General features: G+C 38.4%; 1 protein-coding gene across 3 annotated transcripts in view; it reads right to left on the bottom strand.

The window, feature by feature from the left end:
- The window catches only part of RSRC1 (arginine and serine rich coiled-coil 1), a 150344-nt gene that overhangs the window by 40601 nt on the left and 83417 nt on the right, over positions 1–26326 (bottom strand). For all 3 annotated transcript variants that reach the window (XM_068406657.1, XM_068406655.1, XM_068406656.1), the window contains one exon: positions 21102–21153. In XM_068406657.1, the coding sequence (XP_068262758.1) occupies positions 21102–21153 (52 nt within the window). The remainder of the gene's footprint in view (positions 1–21101; positions 21154–26326) is intronic.

The raw sequence follows: 26326 nt of genomic DNA, 5'->3' as shown, positions 1-26326 counted from the left end.
TATTATTTATTATGGACATTTAGACAGATTAAAGTTCAGACATATAATAAAACAAGCATAATTAAGAGAGCAGTATTTTCATTTCTCCCAGCAATCACTGGTATTCCAGACTCTTTCCATAAGCACAGAGTTGCCCTCAAGCCAAGGCAGCACGATGCCAAAGCTTTATTTTGCCTGGTTTAAGCATCCTGAAGGGAGGTGCTGGGGTGCAGCATCCTCTTCTCCCAGGCAACTCGCGATAGGACAAGAGGACAGAATTCAATCAGGTTGGAAGAGACCTCTGGGATCATCGAGTCCAACCATTGCCCTGACACCACCATGGCAACTAGACCAGGGCACTAAGTGCCATGTCCAGGCTTTTCTTAAACCCCTCCAGAGATGGTGACTCCACCACCTCCCTGGGCAGCCCCTTCCAATGGCTAATGACCCTTGCTGAGAAGAAATGCTTCCTAATGGCCAACCTGAACCTCCCCTGGAGAAGCTTGAGGCTGTGTCCTCTTGTCCTAGCGCTGGTTGCCTGGGAGAAGAGGCCGACTCCCACTCCACAACAACCTCCTTTCTCTTTTACATTATGCCTACCTATACACATTTTAAAAAATCATAGCTTTTCTCAGGCTTTCATGATGACTTCTTCCGAGATAACATCATTCTAAGATTATTTTAAAAATTTCATACATATGTTGCAACCAGAGTAACAACTATCTCTGAAAAATACATTTAACTGCTTTAATTGCTATTGACTTGATTTCAACTCCTTTGAACAAGCTCAGATCAATAATACCCAGGCTACACTAGTTTTGAGTCTACATGATAGACATGGGTAATAACCGGCTACTGGTTGAAAGAGGATGTGCTGCGCATAGGTCAGCCCAAGGTCCCAGGTATGCAGCCGTCCGTGTCCTCGAGCCACGTTTCACACATGCCTCCTCCTTTCACAGGGTCCTCCTCCTCCTCCTCCGTGGCTCTAAACATCGGGCCATTGCACCCCATCGATCTTCCTTAAATCTCCAGAATAATAAATTTCGAGACAACGCGGTGCAAGCTGACTAAAGCTCTTTAATTACATCAGTGCTGAAAGGAAATCATTGATCAGCGGCATTACGGGAGAGCCGACGGCCCCCCAGACCGGATCAAAGTCAATGCAAGGGCCGAGGAGCTGCCCCATGTGGGACCCTCCCCAGCTTAGTGCCCGTGGACAAGCAAAAGAAACCCCGCTAACACATGCTGCTTACTACGGTTTGGAAGCTCTCCCTGGCAGGTGTCGTGCTCTAAGCATGGTTTTTGATTACTCTAATTAAATATATTATTATCAACAGATCTTCATATTGATCCCTAAACCCCGCTTCTAAATAGAAAATTAAAAGCTCTGAGGGAGGGACTTCGAGGCTAACAGGTAGGTTTAATGGTTTTAATCTTACATCAGCTTTCTCTATACTTCCTAAAAGTACTATTGATTTCTTACTACAGCAAACACAGAATTTTAATAATTACCTTCATTAGAGTAACATGCGCTACTTTGTTACCACTAAATAAACAAACGTAGCAGCACACATCCGTTTTTTTAACCAAGACTAACAAAAATACAGAGCAAGCTTACATGAATAGGGAAGTTGGGTTTTGATTTTAGACCTACTTTAATAAAACCAAACTTATTGTATAAGCATGAGGAAATATTTATCTTGATATAAAGGAAAAAGTTTCTTTTCAGCAGCTAGTGACTAAAAACTTCTAAAAATGAGTATCTGCATATAGTATAATCTCTCACATGCACATTTCATATACGTGATAAAGAAAAAGGAGAATACTCATGACATTATAATAAAAAGGATAAGTATTTTGAATTTTTTTTTTATGTTTCAGTGCAATATGGGTGTTTCCCATTACCAGCATCAATTACAACACGAACCAAATCATAAACGACTATATAATCCCTCAACTTTGTCCTTTAAAACCTCATTTAGCATTATTACTTCTCTCACATGCTGCCTCCACGCCGCGTCTCTCCTCATTCAGTCCCTATTCCCTCAGGTGGTTCTCCCTGCTAAAGCCCAAACAGCACCAACCTGGTGTTTAGCACAGCCATGAAAAGGCGAGCTGCTGGCTAATTTACCAAGGGATTACAGCCCTGAAACCACTTCAATCTGTTACTCTGTCTCCGTGTAAAAGCCCTGCCCCTGACAGGCAGGCTCCCAAGCCGAAGGGAAAGAAAAAAAAATAAATAAAAATCTCATTTTAAGAACGAAAAATTCAAAGTGGGAGATATTTAAAGTAATGCCCGCACGTGTCAAATCCATCAGGTGCAGTTGCACACGTTTGCAGCCTAAAAGCTGAAAATTTGGGAAATATCAAGTGTTGTGACAGCGCTAAGGGGATTTTTGTGTTTCAATACGCCGATATTGTAGTCATCAACAAAATCTGACACTTCGATAAAGTAAATCACGTTACGTTGACTTCAGTGAATAGCTGAAGTTCTGCACAACTCTAGTTATTTCACTTAATTTTTTAAATTTTTTTTTTATTAATCTGTGAACGTGTTGGGCTTATTTCCACGCTGGTGTCCTGCAGGGACAAAGGGAGAGGCCTGCGCCGCTATTCCTCTGCTAACGCCTCATTCCCAAAGGACATTGTGATTGTAAACTGCTATAAACACCCACAGGATTGGTAAACTAATAAAATTAATAGTATTCAGCAACCTTTGTAGGAGCAGGGCTGCCAGTGAGGGAAGGTGCTGTCCGTACATCAGTAAAACCAGCTCTAAGGTGCGACCTTAGACCGAAGTAAACCTCTGAGCTCAGGATCCAGCCCACACCGACCCAAAGGCTTTTCCACTTTCTTCCTCTCCCCTCACAAGTTTAATAAACAACAAAGCCATCATTTTTTTAACACTTTATAAAGCGAGTGCAGCGATTCATAACTACTTCATAATTAAAATTTTCTGGCAAATAGATACAGCCATCAGTCATCCAGTCTGGTACGTCCAAAGAAAGTGAGATATCAATTTATAAGCCCGTGCAGTATTGGATGAGCTACACTGCATAAAAACCCATTTCAAGGGAATTATTGACCTGGGGAAAGCAAACGTTGTTTGTTTTTTCTTTTTTAAATCAAATACAGCGCAGATTATGAATTTGTTTGCACATCACAGCAGCTTCATACAGTGACTGATGTTTAGAAAGGAAAAGAAATATTATCCTCTTTCCTCTTCCAGTGCTACACTAATAACGTTAGGTAGGATCCCTGGTACTACCCAAAGCCAAGAATACAGATTTTCTGGAATTATAAAATGCCAGAAAAAACCCCGCATGCCAGTGCCAGGGGTTTCACAGACACTGACAGCCTGGAAAGATGCATATTCAGAAATATTTAACATAAGAGCATGATACTCTGGATCCCATGTCAATACCTTTTATTACAGCGAGAACATGGAATTCTCTGGCCATGAAAACAGTGAAACCTGTGGATGAGTTTATGCACCCACGTTTATGGATTTCCAAACTTGGTACTGAGCATCTCTGCTCTCAGGAGCTGCAGAATCCATCACTGATACAGCCTTAAAAAGAAACACTGTTCAAAACACGAATCAGGATGCCCTTACCTATTTAATGTACACAGGGGTTTCTTTTTCTGACTTTATCTAATAGGACATTATTTGTTTAGAAATAAAATAAACCCAAATATTTTAAATAACTGAACATTTCTCATACACATTCTTAAAAGGACTTTTCTCTCCATCTCATAAATATTCCACATCACCTGGGAAACAGCGTTCTGTTGGAACATACCCAGCTTTTAAACTAGTTTTATTCTACAGAATGTTCTGGTTTGAGATGCAGTGCATCCTACACGGCTTTCCAAGAAGTACCTGCTTTTAAGATATAAGCTGACACCACACTCCACATGTTTCTGCATGGACCCTAGTGCCAGACGATAGTAATTCTCTGTAAGAATATTTAGGGAGTCCCAAAACTCTTTGCAACTATAATACTGGCTGTCAACATTTGAGATTATTATCCACTTTTAAGATGAAAAAATATCTTGTGACTTGGATGGAAAGGCTGGCGCGAGTTTGCCAGTGAAAATTTCTACTTGGAAAAAGAATTGGCTTGTATTTCCCCCTACCAAAAAAAAAAAAAGGAAATAAGGAAAAAAAAGGAGAAAAAAAAAAAGAAAAGTGCTAAACATTAGACTTGCTGCTTCAACAAACTATTATTACATGCTTCACCAGTCCATTAAAGAAAGTAATTTAATCAGTTTGTATTTTCTCAGTAAAATCTCATTCAGAGAAATTTTATTGCCAGCTATCTAAATAGTAAATACTTATTATGCTCGCAAAATGAGTTTTTGCTTGCCAAGGGCAAACCCATTGCTGTTATTGTAGTGCTCTGTCAGAGAAACAAGAAGTTAAAAAGGTTATAAAGAGACCATTAACGTCATGGGACTGTCTTGTGAGGACTCAAAAGTGCTTAGTAATTGAGGGTTTTATTCAAAGTGTATTAGCACCCATATAAACGGCCCAGCTAATATGATGCTTTAGGCTTTATTTTGTTGCAGCCCTGCATAATCACCTGCAAACAGCTGAATACTGTAAATTTATCTGCTGAAGAGCACAGCGCATTTTATCATCTGTTTCTAGGCTGAGTCTTCGAATAAGATGTCAGCTTAAAGGCAGAGACGAGGTGCAGCCAGCCAGGGCCACCAAGCAAGCTCTAATGACCCCTCACTGGTGCCATCAACGCATCCTCCATGCTGGATTATAATTCATCTCAAACAAACACTTGACAAAGGGAACAATAATAGAAGCAAATAAAAATCTCTCTCCTCTGCGCTTCTGTTCATCCACAAATAACTCAGAAGCTGTAGTAATTCTGTAGTAATTCTGTGGCCCAGCCCTCACCTTGGGTAAATCTGCTGCTCTACGTGAACGTGTGAAGAGTCACATTGCTGGTCTAGGTTGCAACAAGGTCTATGATAGGGTTTTCAAAATGCATGTTGATGACTACAGGCAGTTTATAGAATACATACATTTAATGCATACATTAAAAAATGCATATGTTGAATTTTTAATTTTCATTTTTGAATAAAGTAACATAACATGAATTTTGTACTTCAACAATAGCTATGAAAAAAGGTGCTTATTATAACAAACTTAAACTGCATGTAAACTGAACAATGAATGAGAAAGTGGGGCAGAAAAACCCCACAAAAACTTCCCAGTTCCAATGTCATCTCTCCTCAAATACTTATAATAGTGGCAGTATCATACCCACAATGCCTTTACCTTCCCATCCTCAACCAGAAAGCACGGGGTTGAAGAAAAATAAGTTGAGGAGCAAATTTGTTTCTAATGTGCCCACTACAGACAAAAAGACAACTGATTTTCCAGTTTTCTTCAGGACCAGAGGATGCTACACCATCAGCTTCAGCAGATCTTACACAACCAGTTTTGAAACATTCATGACAGATGTTGATAAAGGCAGGAGTTTGAGAGGAGTAGGCAGGAAAAGAAGGAAGACTCATAAAATGGAAGTACTGCAGGTTCCCCTACACAGAGAGTAAATCATGATTCTGGTTAAATTTATGGTTCATGGAAAATAATTTGACCACCACCCACCACGAATAATTGCACTTCTATAATATAGCCCAGGACGAACAACTTAATATACTGTAGGATGATGACGGCACGACATCCTATTAGGATTATTTGACTATTAGAACCTGTTTATTGCAACTTCACTGAACTGATTGTTTGGGCTAAAATTCTACGTGTTTGGGTGTGCGGCAGTTGATTTTTCTGGGTTTTGTTCACTCTATTTTGCTCTGAGGAAGGAGGCAAATTATCTACGTATAACTGTTTCTGAAGATCGGGACAAGGACAGATGTTTTGCCTACGTAAAACATGTTGGGGATCTTCTCTCCAGCCCCCCACATTTGCAAAAGCACCTGGGATACAACATGTCCCCAGGAAATAATGCCTGAGTTTGCTCAAGCTGTTAACCTATGAAGAAGAGATCTCTGGGGACACACACAAACCACTGTAGCTAAATTCCCTCACATTTCTTCTCTGAGGAGGCTTAAGCTCAGAACTGAAAAACAAAGCTGAACTTTCTGTAGGGTTTAATCAAGCTGGGCCAGGCTGGGCACAAAGGCTGCGAGGAAGGGGAATTTCTCTCAAAGCCTTTCCAGACTGTTCTCTACCCAAGTGAAATTCTTAAAGCCTGAGATCTAGACCACGTAAAAACAGGCGTACATGAAGACAAATCACTGGTCAGAATATAAAACTACTCGCATGAACACCAATTCTTGCTGTTCTGCATATTCCAATTTTGCACCCATTTGTCCTGATCAGCACCAAAGTTCTCTAAATAAGCTTGCTCTTCCTCTCTGCCCTTCTCCCACTCTGCTGCTTGCAGTTGCCCTAACCTTTCCCTCCCTCCACATCTTCCCTTTAATGGAACTTTTAGCTGCTTTGGACTGTTTCACTCTTTCACAATTTATTTCCTTTCCCTCCTTAGTTTTACCCACTCTTCAAACCAGAACATCCACAAACAAAGCGTCAGGAATATACAGGAGCCAAACCAGCGTTGCAGATGGGTACATCAATGAGAGTGAGAAGAGCAGACACAATTTCCAGGATGAAATTCTGCTGTGTATTTCCAAAAAGCAACTGCTCATATTTCATATTTTCATATTGACACACTAATCAATAGAAACACTGCTAAGAATGCCATTTATAGCACTGCATTTTCACTGAAATAAGCTACGAGGCATAGGTTCTACTATCAGTTTTCAGTGCAAGTTCTTTCTATTAAAAACCTTGAGAACATAAGCAAGTTGGACTCGATGATCCCAGAGATCTCTTCCAACCTGATTGATTCTGTGATTCTGTGAAGTATAGATATCGCTGCCTTCCCACTCTGCTTCACAGTTGTATAGATACACAACAACATAACTGACACTTCATTTAATCTCCACGGACTCTAGTTAACGACCCTCGGCCTGAACACAGCTCCGTTCCTCTGGTGCTCCACACTCGGCTGCTCAGCTCATCCAGGACCAGTTCAGGGTTTCAAGTACTTGTTCTTTTACAATGTAAATGTGAATAACCCTCGTTTAAAAAAGAACTGAGAAACCCATGACGGAGTCTTCCCTTCATGTTTTCTGGCCTTGAGTTGACAGCAACGGAATCACGATTCCGCCTTGCCCAAAGAGGCTCAGCATTATAAAATCATCAACATTTTTCAGAGAAGACTCTCCAAGGGCTTAAGATCAACAGCAGAAAATGCTCAAAACCTTTAAGACAATACTCTGATTAACTTGTTTCACGAGGTATTTTAACAACGTAAAGGGATACATGATGGTTTAAGACAAAGACACCTGCCCAGAAATCTTAAATAATAAATTACACTGTAGCAATAGAGAAGAGCACTAGGAAGGGAATTCAAGGGAGGATCTGACACAAAAGCATACGATTTGATTGCTCACGTTAGCTGTGTTTTGAAACACTTTTTTTCTTGCTAGGGTAATCAATACAAGTGATATGGCAAAGGACACAAGTTGTCATTACTCTTGCCTTTTATTAAAGACACCATTTTGCCCTTTCCCACGTATCACCGTGCAATTCTTTAATAAGCTTGTGGCAACACGGCTGAAATAATCGTCTGCAAATTTAATTCAGTATGAACTTTCCTCGCTCTTGCATATCGATTCGCATTTGGAAGAGTGTGAAATCAAAGTCTAGCTTTTCATTTTAAAAAAGGAGGCCAGAGAAATACACACATAGCTCTGTGCGTGTATACATGCACATACGGTTTATATCTGCCCATACACTGGTCAAGTCACTAATAAACACTGGCCCTACCATTTTATCATGAGGTTATAACTGTTCTTAAAAAGCATCCAGGGCAACGCTTCAACTCGCATCTCAGTCTCTCTCTCCCTTTCACACTTTGGTTTAGGATCAAAAGAAGATTGCTGGTGCTTGTTCAGGCCTCCCTACACAGCTGAACAGCAGACAAGGAATTAGGAGCTTTAAACACTACAGGCAAATATAGCTCTAGGCAGTTGGTGTAAGTTTATTCATCAGATTTGGGAGGGGTTTTTTTTAAATAAACTCTCTGAACGCACTCTTCAGCTGTTATTACGCGAAGCTCTCAGAGTAGACAATGCAAGGCTTCTAGCTAGCAGGTACTTTTTTCAAAGGGGAAAAAAACAATTTTATCTAAAGACAAATGAGTAATACATATAATATACTACCTGTAGTAGCCAAGAGACTGGAGCTTTATTCAGCCTTTGAAACAATTCTTTTGAATGAGTTAACTAGGATGCTGTTAGAGGGTAAAAGTGCATTTCACTGCCAGGATGGGCAATACCCTACCACAGACAAAACACAGCAACCCTCCCACCCTGCTCTAAGTTTATTCTGGTTCTAACTCCTATTATCAGTGTGGTACAATTAGGCATATTACAGCCTAATTTGGCACGTATGGAAGCAATGCCACTTGTCTGAAAAGAGAGACATGTCTTATGCAAAAAAAATCTTTTATGTCCTTTTCTATCCTTGTCTCCACACTTCTGACCCATTTTTATATTTTTCTCCAAGTACATAGGCATGCTTTTCCATTTAATATCAAAACCATAAATAAGTTCTGATATCTACAGGTAGCAGCATCCAATGAACACAAGTAGGGTCAGCTGTGAATTAATCTGCCTTCCTCCCCCCAAATAAAGCAATAGGGAATGGTGGCCTAGGAACAAAGACATGAAACATCAGATAAAGTTCCTGGTTGTACTGCAAATATCCAAAGGATCCAGAAAGAGCATTACCATTTGAAATAGACATACAACATGTATGGTTTTTACATCTCAGAAAGAAATTGTCTTGGTGAGAACAGAAAAAAACGTTGTCTCCAAAGACTGCATTTTCATAATGTCACTTTTTTTTTCCTCAAAATACTGAGAAAGCATGGACTGCTGAAGATATTAGTTTTCCAAGAAAATAAGGGAATACTTGTTCCACCCTTTTGTATAGAGCACATAATTAATTACATTTTAAAGGGCAAATGAAAAAAAAAATCTTCTTAGATAGCTAAAAATGAAAAAACCTCTCAAAATAATAGTATTTCTAGCATTGTAAAAGATAAAGCCATCTTATTATTATAGAAGTTTATCTTAAAATCTGCTTTTCAAGAGCATTCTTATAGGCAGAAAATAGTCATATAAAATCCTTTCAAAATAACCAAAGTAACCAAACACGTCCCCAGTACATTTTTTAAAAATACAGATATTAAAGTTTCATAAAACAAAGATGCATGAACAATACAAAAGAAAAATAATAATGCCTATTCTTATAGAAATTCTTACTGGTAGGCTCATAAGGATGAGAATTCCTCTTGAGTCCCACAAAAGTTCCCATTAAATGCTAGGTGGTCATCCTTCCAAAAAGCCCAACACAACTGCACCACCGGGGAAAAAAAAAAAAGTCTTTGCAAAACATGCACTACTATATTTTAAGATTTATTCATCTGGCACCTCATAATCATCTCTAAATCTAATGGGACACAAATGCATTTCATCACCGATGAAAATCTTCAGCGACCGCTAAAATGAGAATCAAAAAATTATTACAATCTCGTCGTTTGGCTTGCAGCATGCATTAATCAGAAATCATAATAAATCCACATGCTGCTGCAGACAGCACATTAGTCAAAGAGTTTTGTATGATAACGACATTGACTAATGGGCTCGGAGTTAGAAGGGTCAATCATAAACTCATCAAATGCTTCATTTAATTTCTTAATTTGGACAAACACAATTTGTTTATGGGAAAGATATCAGGTGTTCTTGAATGAATAATGGCTATGAAACCAAACTCCATTAATCAGCTCTTGATTACAAATGACTCAGAGATTGTTTGTTCTAATTTCATTCATTTGGGTCAACAAAGAAAACATGAGCAAACAAAACCTCTTGGAGAAAATGGCACACTTAGTTCTCCATATTTAATAAAGTTGTGATAAATATTCTTTCAATAACTGTAAAACAAGAATTTTATTACCCACATTAAATACTATTCTTGGTTCAAGTGAAAAAAATTAATATATAAGATTTACAAGATCATGTAGGCACGAAACCGGATCTTCGGGTGCTGGATGACCATACTTCTGAATTCAGAGCAACATGCTTGCATCTCAGGTTTTCCTGAAAGGATGAGCATGAAAAGCACAAAAATGGCTTTTTCTATGACTATATACTTAAATACTATAATGATAATTTATTCTATATCTGCAGTTCAGGTATGTTTGCTTCACACATAGCAACACGTATTTCTGGACAACCCTGAAGTTCTCTTCCAGTTGAAAAATAACAGCAGACAGGGCACTAATTACTAATTACAACATCTAATCTCAGCCTGGAGCTAAGGAGGAAATGAGGATGACATGGTCATGTGTGGGACCAAGTTCTGGGACATGGGCATATTCCTGCTCCATCACAGACTACCTGTGACCATCGGCAAGTCATTGATACTCCTTGAAACTGTTGCTCCACCTCAAAAGGGCACCGAGATCTAAAATCCATTAATAGATAGAGAGTGTTTATTTATTACGTTATAGGTGCCTTGGCAATGCCCACCATCTGGAGGATGAGCAAGGCCTCCTATCATTACCTCTACACTTGAAAACTTGCATGATGCACCGTCACAGAATCCCAGTATCAACCAGGTTGGAAGAGCCCTCTGGGATCATCGAGTCCAACCATTGCCCTGACACCACCATGGCAACTAGACCAGGGCACTAAGTGCCATGTCCAGGCTTTTCTTAAACCCCTCCAGAGATGGTGACTCCACCACCTCCCTGGGCAGCCCCTTCCAATGGCTAATGACCCTTGCTGAGAAGAAATGCTTCCTAATGGCCAACCTGAACCTCCCCTGGTGAAGCTTGAGGCTGTGTCCTCTTGTCCTAGCGCTGGTTGACTGGGAGAAAAGGCCAACTCCCACTCCACTACAACCTCCCTTCAGGTAGTTGTAGACTGCACTAAGGTCACCTCTGAGCCTCCTCTTCTCCAGGCTAAACACCCCCAGCTCCCTCAGCCGTTCCTCGTAGGTCAGACCCTCCAGACCCTTCACCAGCTTGGTCGCCCTCCTCTGGACTTGCTCCAACACCTCAACATCTTTCTTGAAGTGCGGGGCCCAGTATTCAAGGTGCGTTGTGGCCGAAGCGTAAGGAGGAGAGCAAGGACATTTCATTTCTTTTCCCCTTATTTCTGCCTTCAGCAGCTGAGCGAGGGATTCTGGCACACTTCACATCTGGAAATTAGCAGACAGGCCCTCAACATTTAAACCCGCAATTCATGCCCACCAGCCCGAGCCAGCGCTGATGAGCAGATGGAGCGCTTTAAAGCCCTTTTCTGGGCATTCATGCTATAAAATCCAGCCAAACACTCCCCAGTTTCACTTGCAGAAAATCTAAACTGAAGGGTGGTAAATATCCAAAGATTTACCAGGTATATTGTCATAACATATCTTGGGGGCACCACTCTGGCTAATGCTTTAATGACCACAGCCCAAAGCAGGCACCTACGCAGAGAAGATGGCACAACAGATCGGGTAAAATATTGGAAATAAATATTTTGCTAGCAATATTAAGACATAACATCTCCCAAAAGGCACGCTTAAACAGAAACTAGCCGCACAACCACATATGGTTTCTGCAGCCAAAACAGTGTGTAATTAAATTACTGGGCTAAATATGAATTGATATAAAACTTAAACTAACTGAAAAATTGTCTTTGACTTAAGATCAATAGCAGGACTGAAAGATTCATCTGCACATAATTAGCACACATATTTGCATCAAAATCATGTATACCATATGCTACAATATTACTGAAAACCCATTAGTTACAATGTAAGCCTGAGATACTTTTGTTTCTCGGTAGCACAAAAAAAGTCTCAGATAAAAATCTAACAAAAAAAATAGAAATTCTAAAAGCTTTAGAATTATTTCTAAAGGCAATAAATGTTCATTAACAAATAAAGTTACTGTAAAGTCTGCTTATTGGCTCTGTTTTACATTATGGCATCCCTACATTAGCAACTACTGTACTTAAACTAGAAAAAAAATATACAATCTACAAAAATGACTCAAAGAATTTCTTTTTTAATCTCTTGCAAGAACCTAAAAGAGGTTCATCAAAGAATGGCTTTTAGACACCAATACAATGGTATTATAAATTGCAAAAGCCAATGATTTTGTTTCAAATCCATTTTATTCTCTACCCAAATTTGTTTAATTAAAATTCCATTTTTTTTCAACAATCATGAAAATTAAGTTGATTTAATTGTCCAAGTAATTATTGATTAATCAAGTGTTTACTTTGCTCACCAGTGACACAAAACAGCTGCACTTCAAAAATCACATACTCTGTAAGGACATGACCATTAATATGTTTAAAAAATAATTACTTGGAGTAATGACTCTTTTTTATGTAGTTGTTGCTTTGCATCCAGAAAGTATTGGGTTTTTTTAGCACTCTAATGAGATTATGTAGCTTTGCCAACAAATTAGGTGCACGTAATGTACGAAGAAATGTATTTAAAGTCCAGCTATATAAGCACTTGTGCATGGCTTTGAAGTTCACTGGTGTAGACTGTCCAGGTGAGTCCAAATACTTTCTGCATTTTTCTGAAATTCAGTCTTAAAATACCTGCAATTCTCATAAGACACAATATAAAAATATATTTATTCCAACATACATTTTCTTGATTTTTTTAAAAATAATTTAATTCTATCGCTCAGAGTTTGTTCGAAAGTGCTCTTTCTGCCGACGTCGTCAACCAAATGGCTTTTGACACAGAAATCTGCCGAGTAGGAATCAGCAGTTGACCTAGAAACTGGGTTCACTGACTCCACAATTAGATGCGTTTCCTAAATTAGCTAGTTTTCAAGAACAGAATAAAACCTTCCATCTTCAAGTATGTGCCTACAGCAGAAGGATATACTATGAAAACTAGAGAAATCACTCTAGACAGAGGATGTGCATCTGCCACAGCGATACTGCCTGAGCAGAACTGAGCAGGCGAAAACAAGAAAAAAAATCAGGCACTTCACCAGTCAAGAGTTGTGAACTAATCTGTAGAGTATGGGGACAGGATCAGAGATGGAAGAATAAATGTTCAGATCCTTATCACAGAATCACCCAGGTTTGAAGAGCCCTCTGGGCTCATCGAGTCCAACCATTGCCCTGACACCACCATGGCAACTAGACCAGGGCACTAAGTGCCATGTCCAGTCTTTTCTTAAACCCCTCCAGAGATGGTGACTCCACCACCTCCCTGGGCAGCCCCTTCCAATGGCTAATGACCCCTTCTGAGAAGAAATGCTTCCTAATGTCCAACCTGAACCTCCCCTGGCCAAGCTTGAGGCTGTGTCCTAAAGCTTAACCTTTATGAAAAGGTTAAGCTCACCGAGTCCTGAGGTCCAGAAAAGAGCTGTGGAAAGGTACAGAACCTTTTATTCCACAACTCAAGAAAGACGAGGCATTCAGCACGTCAGGTGGCAGCAGACAGAAATCAGACATTTGGGAAGACAGACAAAATAAGACATTAGGCCAAAGAATGTAATTCAGCTTTGGTACTTGGGGTACCAATAAACAGCATGTTCGGTCTCTCTTTCAGAGCAGTGGGAGAAAACATCACCCAAGTCAGACAGAGCCGGATAGAAGCAATACTCTGTTGTTACTCAGTCAGTCAAGAGTTGTCATAAAAGTAGCAGCCTAAGAAACCTGGTTGTTATCTATTCACATCCTAATCAGTATGCCAAAAGGGGCGATCACCTTGTATGTTTGCGTGTCAATTAGGCTGCAGATGGGAAGGATCTGTCTCCTGGCACTACTTTTTTGCAGTTCCCAAACACACAACACTACTGTTCCACGCATTGAGTTATTTCCTATATTAACCAACAACGAATAACCTCTCTGTTTAGTACAAACCACATTTAACCCAACTGTTAGTCACTACCGCCAGCCCAAATCCTGATCAGTGCCAAACTCTACACCAATGCCTGTAGCTGCCCATCCCTGTACCAGCCAATTCTTAATGCTAACATGTGCAAATAAATAATTATCTCAGTATTTGAAAAAAAACCCCAAACTATTATCGAGGGTGTATTGTGGTAGCAATGTCTCACATGTACATTTTCAGAACAATTGTTTTCTCTTTCCTCCACCCACCTTCTTCTTCATTTCCCTCTCAAGTTCTCAGTCTCATTCTCAAGTTTTCTGTATCACTTGCTCACGTGAACAATACAGAGGCAAAACAGCAAAACCTTCTACTCCTGACCCAACCTCAGCCATAAAGTGAAGAGATAACACGGAAAGAGCATTGAAACGACAAAGGCATTAAAGAAGACAAATCATAAACAACAATTTCTTGGAGCTACAAGCAATACTTGGACTTGATGATCCCAGAGGTCTCTTCCAACCTGATTGATTCTGTGAAACCACAGCAGCAATGGGAATGACATTTTCTCCTCAGATTTACTTCTGAAAACATGAAAAAATTTCTGGCCTCCTCAGGACAACCTCACAAAGTGAACTTCATGAAGTCCAACCTAAAATTTCTTTTAACCCACTTTTTTTTTTTCTTTGTTTTTAAAGTTTTGACAGCTTGTCCTCAGTACAAGAGCATGATACAAATTTAATCTTCAATAATGACTACACGCTATTTTGCATCGCCGCCCGGCCCCCAGGAGCTGCTGCTTCAGGAGGGGAGCTCAGACGTCGCGCTCGCCTGTGCCCACACACACGTACCCAGGTCTCACTTCTTTGGTGGTGGTTTTCATCAGGAACAGATTCTTACTCATTCAAATTCTCCTGAGCTCGGGGGTCAAGAAATGCTGCACAAAACACCTTTAAAAAAAAAAAGTCTTAATGCCTACATCAGTATTTGTCATATAGACAAAAGGTACTTCAGTAAGGCATCTGTACTCACAGAACTGATATTTTTATATAAATAGAACTAAAATTCAATTATCCGAAGTGTCAATAGACACTACTCAAAACAACTGTTTGAAACAGATAGAAATAAGAGTTTTGTATTAAATCAAACTGAGCATACCCACATAGTAACTATATTAATCTATTTTTCAATATTCAGCAACTTTTAAGCTTGTAATAAGTTAAAATCCTTATAATTTTTAAAAAATGCTTTCCCCAGAAAGCTATTTTTAAATTTCCATGAAACAGGTAAAATATTTTATGTATTATTTCATCCTTTGTGCGTATATACCAACATATGTTATCCATCCTTCTAAAATTGCATAATTAGAAATTCAAACTAAGGCCAGCAAGTTTGCAGTGGAAAGAACACAAATAGCAAAACCTAAAGTAAGAAAACCATGATCAAAATGAGAAATCCATAAACATTTTGTTCATTTGGCATTTAAAAATAAGCACCAACAAAAGGAAATTTTTCATACTTGTTGCCACCTGCCTGCCTTACTACTTTGCATGGCTAGAAAAGAGCAAAACAGAGGCCATCCGATTTAACTAAACAGTTTTTATTAAAGTAAAAGAAAAGCAAGAGTCTATGAAGTAGCAAGTGATCCTATTAGTTCCACCAGACTAAAATCATACAGTCGACGTATGTGGTCCTTTCAGCCACATCTGTTATGAGCCATGTTGATACCAGAAAGTAGAGAATATTTGACTATTTATTTAGCAAGCACTGAGCGTAAATTAGGATTTTTCTCCCCAATATCGTGTGTTATAATGGGTAGATTTTAAAAAGTGCAGTAAGTATTATAAAACACTTGCATTTTTACAACAGCTAAGGCCAAAGGACTTGCTACATTCAATTATTTTCTCTTTAAGGAATGTGTAAAATGTAATAAAGATGCACGGTACAAAATTAAAGGGAGTAATCTGATAGTATAATTCAAAGGTAATGAGTTAAATATCCAATATCCAGCATTGCTGCCAAACAGATCTGATAAATGTTAAATGCTTATGATTTGTATTCATCAATTTTTGCTGCATATTGCTAATATCACATTAGTGTCTCAGTTCTGAAGTTCCCTTTAAATAAACTCTGTCAAGAATTCTTTGCACAAAAATGCTCTATTCTTGGTCGCTCTTTCAGCGATAGATTGAAATGCAGATTCCAAAAATAGATCAGTCACTTATTTCAACTCTAGACCTTTGAAAATCCAGATCAATTGCCTTTTGTCATCGTCTTCACATGGAGAGCAAGAAATTTCCACTTATTGCCAGAGAAAAACTTTCAGACTACTTGGTAAAGGCAGCCAGATTGATAGCTTGAAATGTCCCCATGCTATTTCATATCAATACTTGTACACTTTGGAACATTCATCCACATTTTAATCTTTCTGAGTAAACACGGGTGCCACACAATAATTTAAGTCACAAATTAACCGGCTTTAAAAGTTTTGAGGGTTTGTGTTAAGCTGATGGGGTTTAGCAAGGCAGGATTCGACCCAGGGCAAACTTTTTCCTTAAAATTAGCGATACGAGCAGGCCAACGTTTAACACAAAACTCCAGCTCCAATCTTCTGTGCTTCTCCGTCTCTCGGTAATGAAGTCTGGGAAAGAAATCACAGACACCCAAGTGGTTTGGCAACTGTAAGTGACAGAAGCTCAGCTAAATCCTCTGTTTACACTGGGGATTAGCCGGGTAGATTGTGCGCCGCAAACTGAGCTGTCGATGGTCAAGGGAACCCGCTCCCTGTCAGCCCGTGGGGCAGCGGCACAAAGCCCGGTCCTGGTAGGAAGTGACCCATAAACGTATCCCTACGAAGGATTTACACAAAGCCAGTCTGCCTCACAGAAACTCCATATGACCATTAACCGGCCTGCAAGGCCTGCCAGGAGGCCTAATTACAGGTCTACAGAGCCCAATAACAAAAGCTGAAGAGCTTTAGCCTAGGGATGATCTGCTTTATACTGACTTGAGAGAGTCCATATAGAGTGACAAAAAGAAAGAGGGTTTAGCTTTAAAATTCTCCCAAGAGACAAAGCATTGTCGCTAAGTCTGGAAGGCCCACATGCAACATACTTCAGATAGGCTTAAACATGCCACCCTCTCAAAATTAACATTCAACTATTGCGTGCTTAACATCTGCTCAAACATGGCAAGTTGCTGTGACATTGTTAGAGGATGCTAAAAAGGCTTTCTTGTATCTCAATATTAAGAAGAGTAAGGAAATAAAAAGTCATGCAAATATAAATTTATAGCTGAGACCAACAGCTTCTACTGAATGACAGTTTTTATAAACCAAAAATCGGTTGCCTGAACAATTAAAGGAGAGTGCTTCAGTATCCCCAAGTATTACCCTGTTTATTGTGAACAAAGATACTGACCTTAATCTACACCAACAAAGAAAAAAAATAATTTAACAAAGTCCATAGTAAAGTCAGCACGAACAAAGGACTTGGAAACAAAACTTCCTGACAGCAATTTATTACCTGAATATAAAAAATGGCCATCTTCCCCTCCTCCCCTCACAAGTACAGGTGAATATTTTTTATTTCACCAGCTCTCCCACAGCAAGAGACCAGAAGTCACAATTCCCATCCTCAAAATGCACCAGCAAAAAAAAAATAAATCCAATTAAAGAGAGTCTGGTTTACTATTTGCTACACCTTTTGGCTTTCAGAGAAATTAGCTGTAATTTCCTAAATTTATATCTAGGTTAGATTCTAAAAGCAGATTTTCCCGAGATACTAAAGATCTACAATTCCTGCTGAGGCTGGTCAGTTGGCCATGGGACCCACCTTCCTTAAAACCAAGCACCTCTGGTGATGAAGCAAGCGGTGAAGAGAACACAATAACGTATAATTAACTTTTTTAAACTATGGCCATTGTATTAGAACAGGACTTGGAAAAGCTGACATGCTGAAAGCAGTTTCAAACCCTATATTCTGTAAATCCATAATATTATTAGTGTACTTCAATAAACCACTTACTTTCTCTTGCTTAAAAAGCCACAGGGATAAAGCCCATCATTTCCATGTCAATAGGTTGATGTGAAGCAAAAAAAAAAGGATACACACAAACATCTTCAGATTGAGAAGACAACCCTAACAAATATGATAAAAATTAACTTGTCCATCTCAGCAAGGACTTGTTGCAAAGTTGTATCATTACTTACAGGCAATTTCTTCTGTCCAAAAGCACACACAGCCAATTTTTCCACGTGTACACAACAAACATCCCAGCCTCTCTTCCCTTTTTCAATACAATGCTTTAATCTACAGTAGCAGCACTGACAAAGGATACATCAGAATTTAGACCATTTGATGGGGCTAAACAAAAAGGACATTTAGATACTAAAGGAAAGAAATTAAATTTTAAATATCATGAGGCTATGGCGAATAGCAGATTATAAACTCAAGTAGTAGATAAACGTACTGCGGGGAAAGGCCGTAAGCAAACTTCAAAATCCATCACAGCTCGAATTTAAAGTCAGACTGCTCTGACAAAAAGTTCTGGTATTTTATAGACAAACTAGCTTTGGTTTAGGCACGTTAACATTTGTGCCCTCACACAGTTAGGTACCATTTGCTCTATTTGTGTTACACTTATCCAAAGGCATTTCCAGTATATTAATCACAGAATCAATGAGGTTGGAAGAGCCCTCTGGGATCATCGAGTCCAACCATTGCCCTGACACCACCCTGTCAACTAGACCACGGCACTAAGTGCCATGTCCAGTCTTAAGAACCAAAAAATTTGCTAAGTAAGAAAAGTCAATTTTCTCTAAGTTAATTCTTTCAAGATATAGTAAGATATGGAAAATTTCAGAATGAAATGAGCAAATATATTTGAATACAAACAATATAAGAAAATATTAGATTATGGTGGGAGGTCGACATTAACAGCGTGGAAGTGACAATGGAAATGCCACCATAACAGCATGTCAATGGAGATGAGCAACTGAGGGACCTTCCCAAACGCCTCCCCAACACTTGCTGGTAATTTTGAGCCATTGCAGAATGTAGGACGTATGTTTGTCCAAACCACAGAGGAGTATTGACAACCACTGAAATGTAGATAATACATTGTGAATAAAGCACGGCCTTCTTCCCCACTTCACGGGATTGGAGCAATTCCTATAAGGTGCACAGCCAGATATTCCACAAGTTAACTCCCAAGTTTGGGATGGGTCCTGTGTCGAGCACTACATCTGCAAATAACAGCTTTGCTCATCGGTACTAAAGTACAGATTTAAATTTACATTCCATTCAATTAAATCCTACAGCATCATGCTACAACAGCAACGTCAATTAACCCGTTGATTGTGAGCTCCTTGAAAAGCTGCTCAGTAATGCTCTAACATGGATTTCTTTCTTATTTTTTTAAACTTAAAGATGAAAAAAGTGCTGATTTTGCAACGAGTAAACACCCAAAAAGATACTGAAACAACATTATTAACATTCCCAACACTCCTCACACACCAATTCAATAAAAATTCAGTTTAATTGACTGAATACAGGACTGGGGGAAGAAGGTGGGGAGATGATCTCAGAAATGCCTGAGATTACAAAGACTTAAATAGAGCCAGGAAAGAACTTCTTTCTGGATTTTGGATGGTAAGAGAACACACAGATTAACTCTCGAGTTATTTATGAACAGCTGGCAGTTTCAATCTAAGTTTCAGACTTCAATTGCGAATATTTAAATTTAAGAATGTCATAGACCTTTTATACTTTTTTGGAAATTTTGGGGACCCGGGTCATGATGATATACAACCCATAGGTATCTTTCATACATTTCCCAGGTGTTAAATTAAAAAATGAGGTGTGATAGATGAGTAGTATACACAAATTGTGCTTTTTTAGGTCAGTGCTGTCACGTCTATTTTATAATTATATGCTTCAAAGATTTATTAAAAGTTACAGAGAACAATGAATGCATTTGAACCTATGCAATATAAAAGGCTAGATGTATTTTTGAATAAAATACCAGCAATGTGAGAAGATGGGTATTCCTTAAAACAGAAGGTTTCCATAAGGGGAAAAAATAAAATATGGCATTTCTTGGAAATTGCTGTTTATAAGTTTAAAATACATATATGAGAGATGAAAGCTGAACTAAAGACAAATATGTACTTATTACAACGCATATGAGATACTGAAAGCTTTCCTTTTTGCGTGACAAACTGGGAATGGGAAAATTAAGACATAGAAATTAATTAGGATTAAAACCTCAACACAGACTACCACTTTAGAGCATTAAATCACTATTTTAATAATCTAAGACAAATGCAAGTACCTAAAGAACATCCTGTAATGTTATATAAAAGGGTCATTATTCATTTATAAATTTATTATTATTACTACAATCCTACTAGAGCATAAGATTCCCGTCCATTTGGGAACATCTACATCCTTGAGCTTTAACGTGGACTTCAAAATAACATTTGCAAAAAAGGCAGGATAAAAAGAACGATCTCCTCGTCTTTGGTACAACAGGACAACAATTTCTTTAAAATTTTAAGCCTGGCATGAAACTACAGGATTACTCCAATTTTTATTTAAATTAAACGTTCCAAAATTAAAAATAGTTACCAAGATATACATCTTGCCTTCCTTCTTACTAGTGCTAGACTAATAGGAATGTTTCTCTGTAGAGAACTAATATGTAGATCAGCCCCTTGATCTGAGCCTTTTGGAAAGCTTGCTACATATTTCTGCTACCACGTCAAACAAATAAATATACATGTACACATGGACTAATTCAGTTCAGTGCTAAACAATAAACAAAACCAAATTTTTGGAAGAACAGAATAAAGTCTCAGTAGCAGCAGCAGCAAGAGGACAAACGGATGGAGTCGGAGTGCTGGTTCCCAACAGCAAACAAAAGTTACTTATTTTTATCTCCTTAAAGGGATTTACTAAGTGCCAATGATGATGCACATCAGTTTCATCTCAACCAGAAACTGAAGTGAGCTACAGAGAAAGGGACTTAGCATTTGCCAAACAGAAAAGGATAAAACTCCTATCTTGATAGGTTTCATTTTTCTGATACTAGAAAAGTTAAATGCATTTTTGAAGAATATAATTTTACTTATAATAGCAACACTTACCAGCTGCCTCGAGAACCAGCTGTAATCTTGCTTTGGCCTGTTCAGCAGGAGTCTGAAAAGAGAGGATTTATAAATCTTCATAAAGGCACATTCAACACGCAAGGTCACACGCCTGCGGCACTGCCGTCACCAGCGGTGAGCTCTCACCTCGGCGAGTGTCTCAGTGCTACCCGCCACCCAAAGAAACTTCCAGACTGAAATGAGTACTATCATAGTTGAGTTAGAAACTCAAGTAAAATGTTCAGAACTGAGCGAGAACACAACCCACAGTTAGGTAGCGCTGTGGCACCCTGACCAGCCTGAGCACCCACGGCCAGGGCCAAGCTGAAGCCCACCTCCAGCTCCTTTCTCAGTCCTCCAACAGCAAATCCTCCACGGCTCCTTGGTGACCTCGTTACACAAAAATACACGGCTACACAAGCATGCTCAAAATCCATGTTTAATATGATTAATATGGTAAGTTTTTCACACCACTTCTGTTATCTGTTTTGATTTTTTCCTCTCCTTAAGGTATTTCTTCACATCTGTTGGGTTGAGGAACACATTGTTGGCTGTGTACCCACTATGCTAATTATTCCAAGTGATGTTTTACTGTGTCCAATGTGCTTGCCATCCCTCTAATTTTGAAGCCACTCAAACGTTTTCACAGTTAAATTTATACACAAACCACATTTGTCATGGAGTTCAGAAGTTGATTATTTCTGTAAGCATCTGAGAAGTTCGGGAGGTTTCTGCTCTGCACTAAAAACAAAACACGATGGAAATTTTTGGTGTCATTGTTCAGCTTTGAAGGCTCTTCTAGGCAGATATTGCTACTACAACATTTTTTCTGATGTTCTGCAAACTAGTCTAAGTTTGCACCCTTCCAGTTTCACCCCATTAGCCATGCAAATATTAATCAAGGTGATCAGGCAAAGCTCTTTGCTATGAATGTCCCAATGGATGATGCTCTGTAGGGCAAGAGAGTCAGCTTTTCTCAAAATCTCTTTCAACCAGAGACATCTCAGATTGCATTGTGCTCAAACACGGATTTTTATAGCAGGATTAATGTCGTATTACTATAAAGTACAATCTGTATAAAATGGCCTTCTACTAATTCATAAAAAAACACCACTTTCTGCTTTTTAGGGGCTTGTTTCTTTATTAGTCCTTTGTTTTACATCATGTCTACACCTATTAAGAAAGGCTAACTGATGACAAAGAACAATTCAATTTCTACTGCTGTTAGCAACGTGTGAGAAAGACCAACTACGGGAGGTTAGTATTGACTTAGAAGACCACTAAGTGACAAAATTCAGAAAAAGACTCTCAGGAAACTTAAAAAATGGTGAAATGATTGGTGTAGGAAACATCATCAGAGTGATGTAGAGCACAAGTTGCAAAATAAACCCTCATATTTTCGGTTTTAAGTGTAACACAGAAGGAAAAGAATTCAAAAGAGTGTAAAAAAAACCCAACTAGTACCAAGTATTTATAGTACCAGCTGATGAAGGTGACAACTAACTAAAAGCAGGAAAGGAATTCCCTAAGAGACACATCATAAAGTGACACAAGGCACGTCAAGCACCCCTAAAGACAAATTCTCCATCTGTCAAAAAGTGCCTGGTAAGACATGGAATTATGCTTTAGAAAACTATGGTATTCTATAAAACAGAAATATCCATGTGACTAATAATTATTATTAATATCTCAAGCAAAAATTTGCTAATATTTATTCAATTCTTAACACAAGCTTTTTTAGGAAGATGTGGCACATCCTTCTTAAATTGTATTTCTTTGCAGTATGTCTACTGCGTTACATTGCTACTGCTTTCATAAATACTATATTTTTTAATAAAACTGCACTAAAAACAGTATCTCATAACTTTAAACTTGGTGCTTATTGGATAAAAAAACCACACACAAGTTGCTTGCCACTAGTAGCTACCTGGAGCAAGTGATGTGCTCAATGGGCAGCTTCAGACATGCCATCAGTGTCATATTTTGCTTTCAAAAATATTCAATTGCAAGGGGGGTTCAGCTTTTAAATTTTATCAAAATAACTAATAGGTTTGAAACACACTTCAATTGAGCTACTAGATTTTATTTTTTACAATCTTCCTGCTACTTCTGATGCATAATAAATTTTTTTTGTCTGAGAAAACAATATTAAAGTGAAAATATGCTTTAGAAAATTGAGGAAAAATTCTGAGAAAAATTAAGTTATAAAAGAGAGTCCAAACTTCCATTGGAACTAATAACTGTGATCGTTGTTAAGAAGTGCATGGGGCTCTTGTCAGTATTGGAAACCATTACATTATCACAGGATTCAAGCAGTTAATGATGCTGAAGTATTGCGAGTTGCAACTCTCTTACCTGATTTTTATGAACATGGAGTTTTCATACAGAATATGTCACTGATGTTCATTGTTTCTGCTAAAACTGAACAGGAGGAACTGAACATGTCCATCACTAATGACATTGGTGGTGTATAATTTAACTACAGGACTTTGATGACATCTCTATGAAAGCCTAACAAACCTTAGTGTGATAGTGATCAATTTTGGGGTTGGTTTTTTTTTTTTACACAAATGTTTTCTCTTTGACAAAACCAGCATCCTTAAGCCCTCTGCACCCCTGCCACCAGAGATGAGTGACAGCCCCCAGTGCCATGCTTCCCACAGCAAACATGAGGGACATTCCTTGGCCGTCCTAGATACACGTGCTGCCTGAAGTTACACTTCGATGTTCTGCTTGCAGAGAGGACGTAGGATATCAAATTTGTTTAACAAAAATAGTCAAGTTCATAATTTCAAAAGATTTTCCACTTACTGATAAAACCAGAACTTCCTACAGGCATTATATGACATTAGACAACTATGAATCTATAGATGTCCCAACTTTGCAAGCTAGTTTGTTCATACCAGTTGAAATGTCTTAATGTTACTTCTCCCCCTACCCCTGAAGAAAAGGTTTGTGTCCACGTTTCTTCCTGAAGAGAACTTGATAAATAAAGACTAATTAAGTAGCCTTATAAATGATTTTGAAAGCTGAGCACAAACCCATCCTCCCGTTTTAACTCCAGCCTCTCATCATTTTCCTGGGGACATTTATCTGACCTTTCCCAATGCCCGATAAGCTCAAAAAAAAGGGTTAAGAAAAAGCGTAACAAGAAAAAGAAAGAATAAAACAGGAACAAAAAAAATTTAAGCTAATCAACTTCTCATGCAATGCAGGAAATTGGTTAGTTGGGATGAAGAGAGGAATTGCTTTGCAGGGATAAAGACAGCAGCTCTGCTGTTAAATGGATGGAGTACACACAGGTAAAGGAGAGGCTCCGTTCAGAGCAAAAGGAAAAGCAATAATATTAATATACTGTCTAAACGGTGTGTTCACTGAAAAAACAACCAAGTCTCACGAGTCTACTCATTCTCCTCAAATACAGTGATATACAGGAGCTTGGAAAGACAAGCTGATGTTTTTGTTGAAGTGCCAAAAGCTTTAATTAAAATCCTGCAGGAGAAAGGAAAAGAAGTAATCAAGGCATAAAGTAACCACAGACCACTTCTCACAGGCATCAGTAATTTCTACGTATTCTGTCTTAAAAAGCAGCCTGGTTTTACAGCTTCAGCAGTGACCCAGGAGAGACGCTGAATGATGGCACTCCATCACACCTCCAGGTAAATGCAGCATTTAGGGGTGCAGGAGACTGACAGGCTTAACCAGATCAAGTCATAATAGCAGCATAGAACGGGATAAAATGTAATGCTGATAAATAGAGAGTAATGCACATGGGGGAGAACTTCTCATCTGCCTCACTGCGGTCTCAAACAGCAGCATCAAGTCAGGAAAAAACAGTTTAGCAGCACCGTGGCCAGCTAAAAGGTGACCTCAGTGTATACCAGTAATGAGAAAAGACAAGGAAGAAATGAGAAAAATTAAACAAAGGGGATAGATACATAATATATTAAAATGAAATTATGTAAGTCAGTGGCCTGCCTTCACCTGAAATATTATACATCCCAATTCTAGTAAATCTATCTTAACAGGAAAAGAGCAACAAAGAACCCTAACCCCAGTTATCTCTTCAATGGAGTTTGATCAAATTATAGAAAACATTGTGCAACATGTTTGTTTAGCACAGGAATGTCTGGATTCCTTTTCAGTCATTTATTCCTCATTAGGAGATTTTTTTTTTTAAAAAAAAGAAAATAATTACCAAAGAAACTGAAAATTAACAACTTATTTGTATTAGAGAATACCTCAAAGGAGCATACAGTATAAAAAACCCCACACCCACAACAAAGGAGACTGAGAACTTGTAATTGTCATCTTTTTCTTACATGAGCCTGATAAACAGAATGAATTTGAGGGTGGCAAATTCAAAATTCACAGAGGAATTTTTTTTTCACATTAAAGAAAATAAATCCCAGAGAAGAATTTATAATATGAATTAATAACATAGAAATGTAATAAGCATATCTGGCATTATTTGAATTAAGCCCCTACATTTTCAGGCATAAATCAGCTTAAATGACTGGATGTTAAAATTATATTTATGTCTGATTTGGTATTTCTTCTCTGATACAATCAGATATAGGCTATAGTAGGACCAGTGTCCTGACCTCATATAGACCTACCTGTTCCAAAAAACCTGAACATTTGAGAAACTGTGGAAATGCATAAATTTGGAAAATTTATGGTGGTACTGATTGTGTTCACTTTACAAACCAGTAAGATTTTTCCCAGTTTGCTTCCTGCCTGAAACTATCTTTCCATTATTATATACAATGGAGAAAGGAGAATTTGTTCTTACTACTATCCAGCTGATATAGTGGCTGTATGGAAATGTTCAGAAGCTAACAATGAAACAGATCAAAAATATATTATATTATATTATATTGACATAGCAGTTTTACACGACTACTGCTATGGAGGATGAAATTGGGGAAAGAAAACAGGAAAAAAAAAATAACTAAGGAATCATCAGGCTGTTTACAGTCTCCAAGAAGCACAGTAGATACTAATAAGCAGAAATAATATTTTATTGAAAAATCCCTGGTATTTTCTTACATTAGAGAAATAGCCTGAACAGGAACAGAAAACATTTTAAGCTCAAGAAACAGTTCAGACTCCATTTCCTAAGAATTTTACACTTTTTATGGACCTCCCATCAACACATACTAGCTACAGTTTAATGCAAGTCACTAAAATGTTCCATTACAGCACTGAAACCGAACGGAGCG

This window comes from Nyctibius grandis, chromosome 8 (genome assembly GCF_013368605.1).
Source record: "Nyctibius grandis isolate bNycGra1 chromosome 8, bNycGra1.pri, whole genome shotgun sequence".
Taxonomy (NCBI): Eukaryota; Metazoa; Chordata; class Aves; order Nyctibiiformes; family Nyctibiidae; genus Nyctibius; species Nyctibius grandis.
Note: the sequence above shows the minus strand (reverse complement) of the source record. Positions and strands in the feature narration are given on the sequence as shown.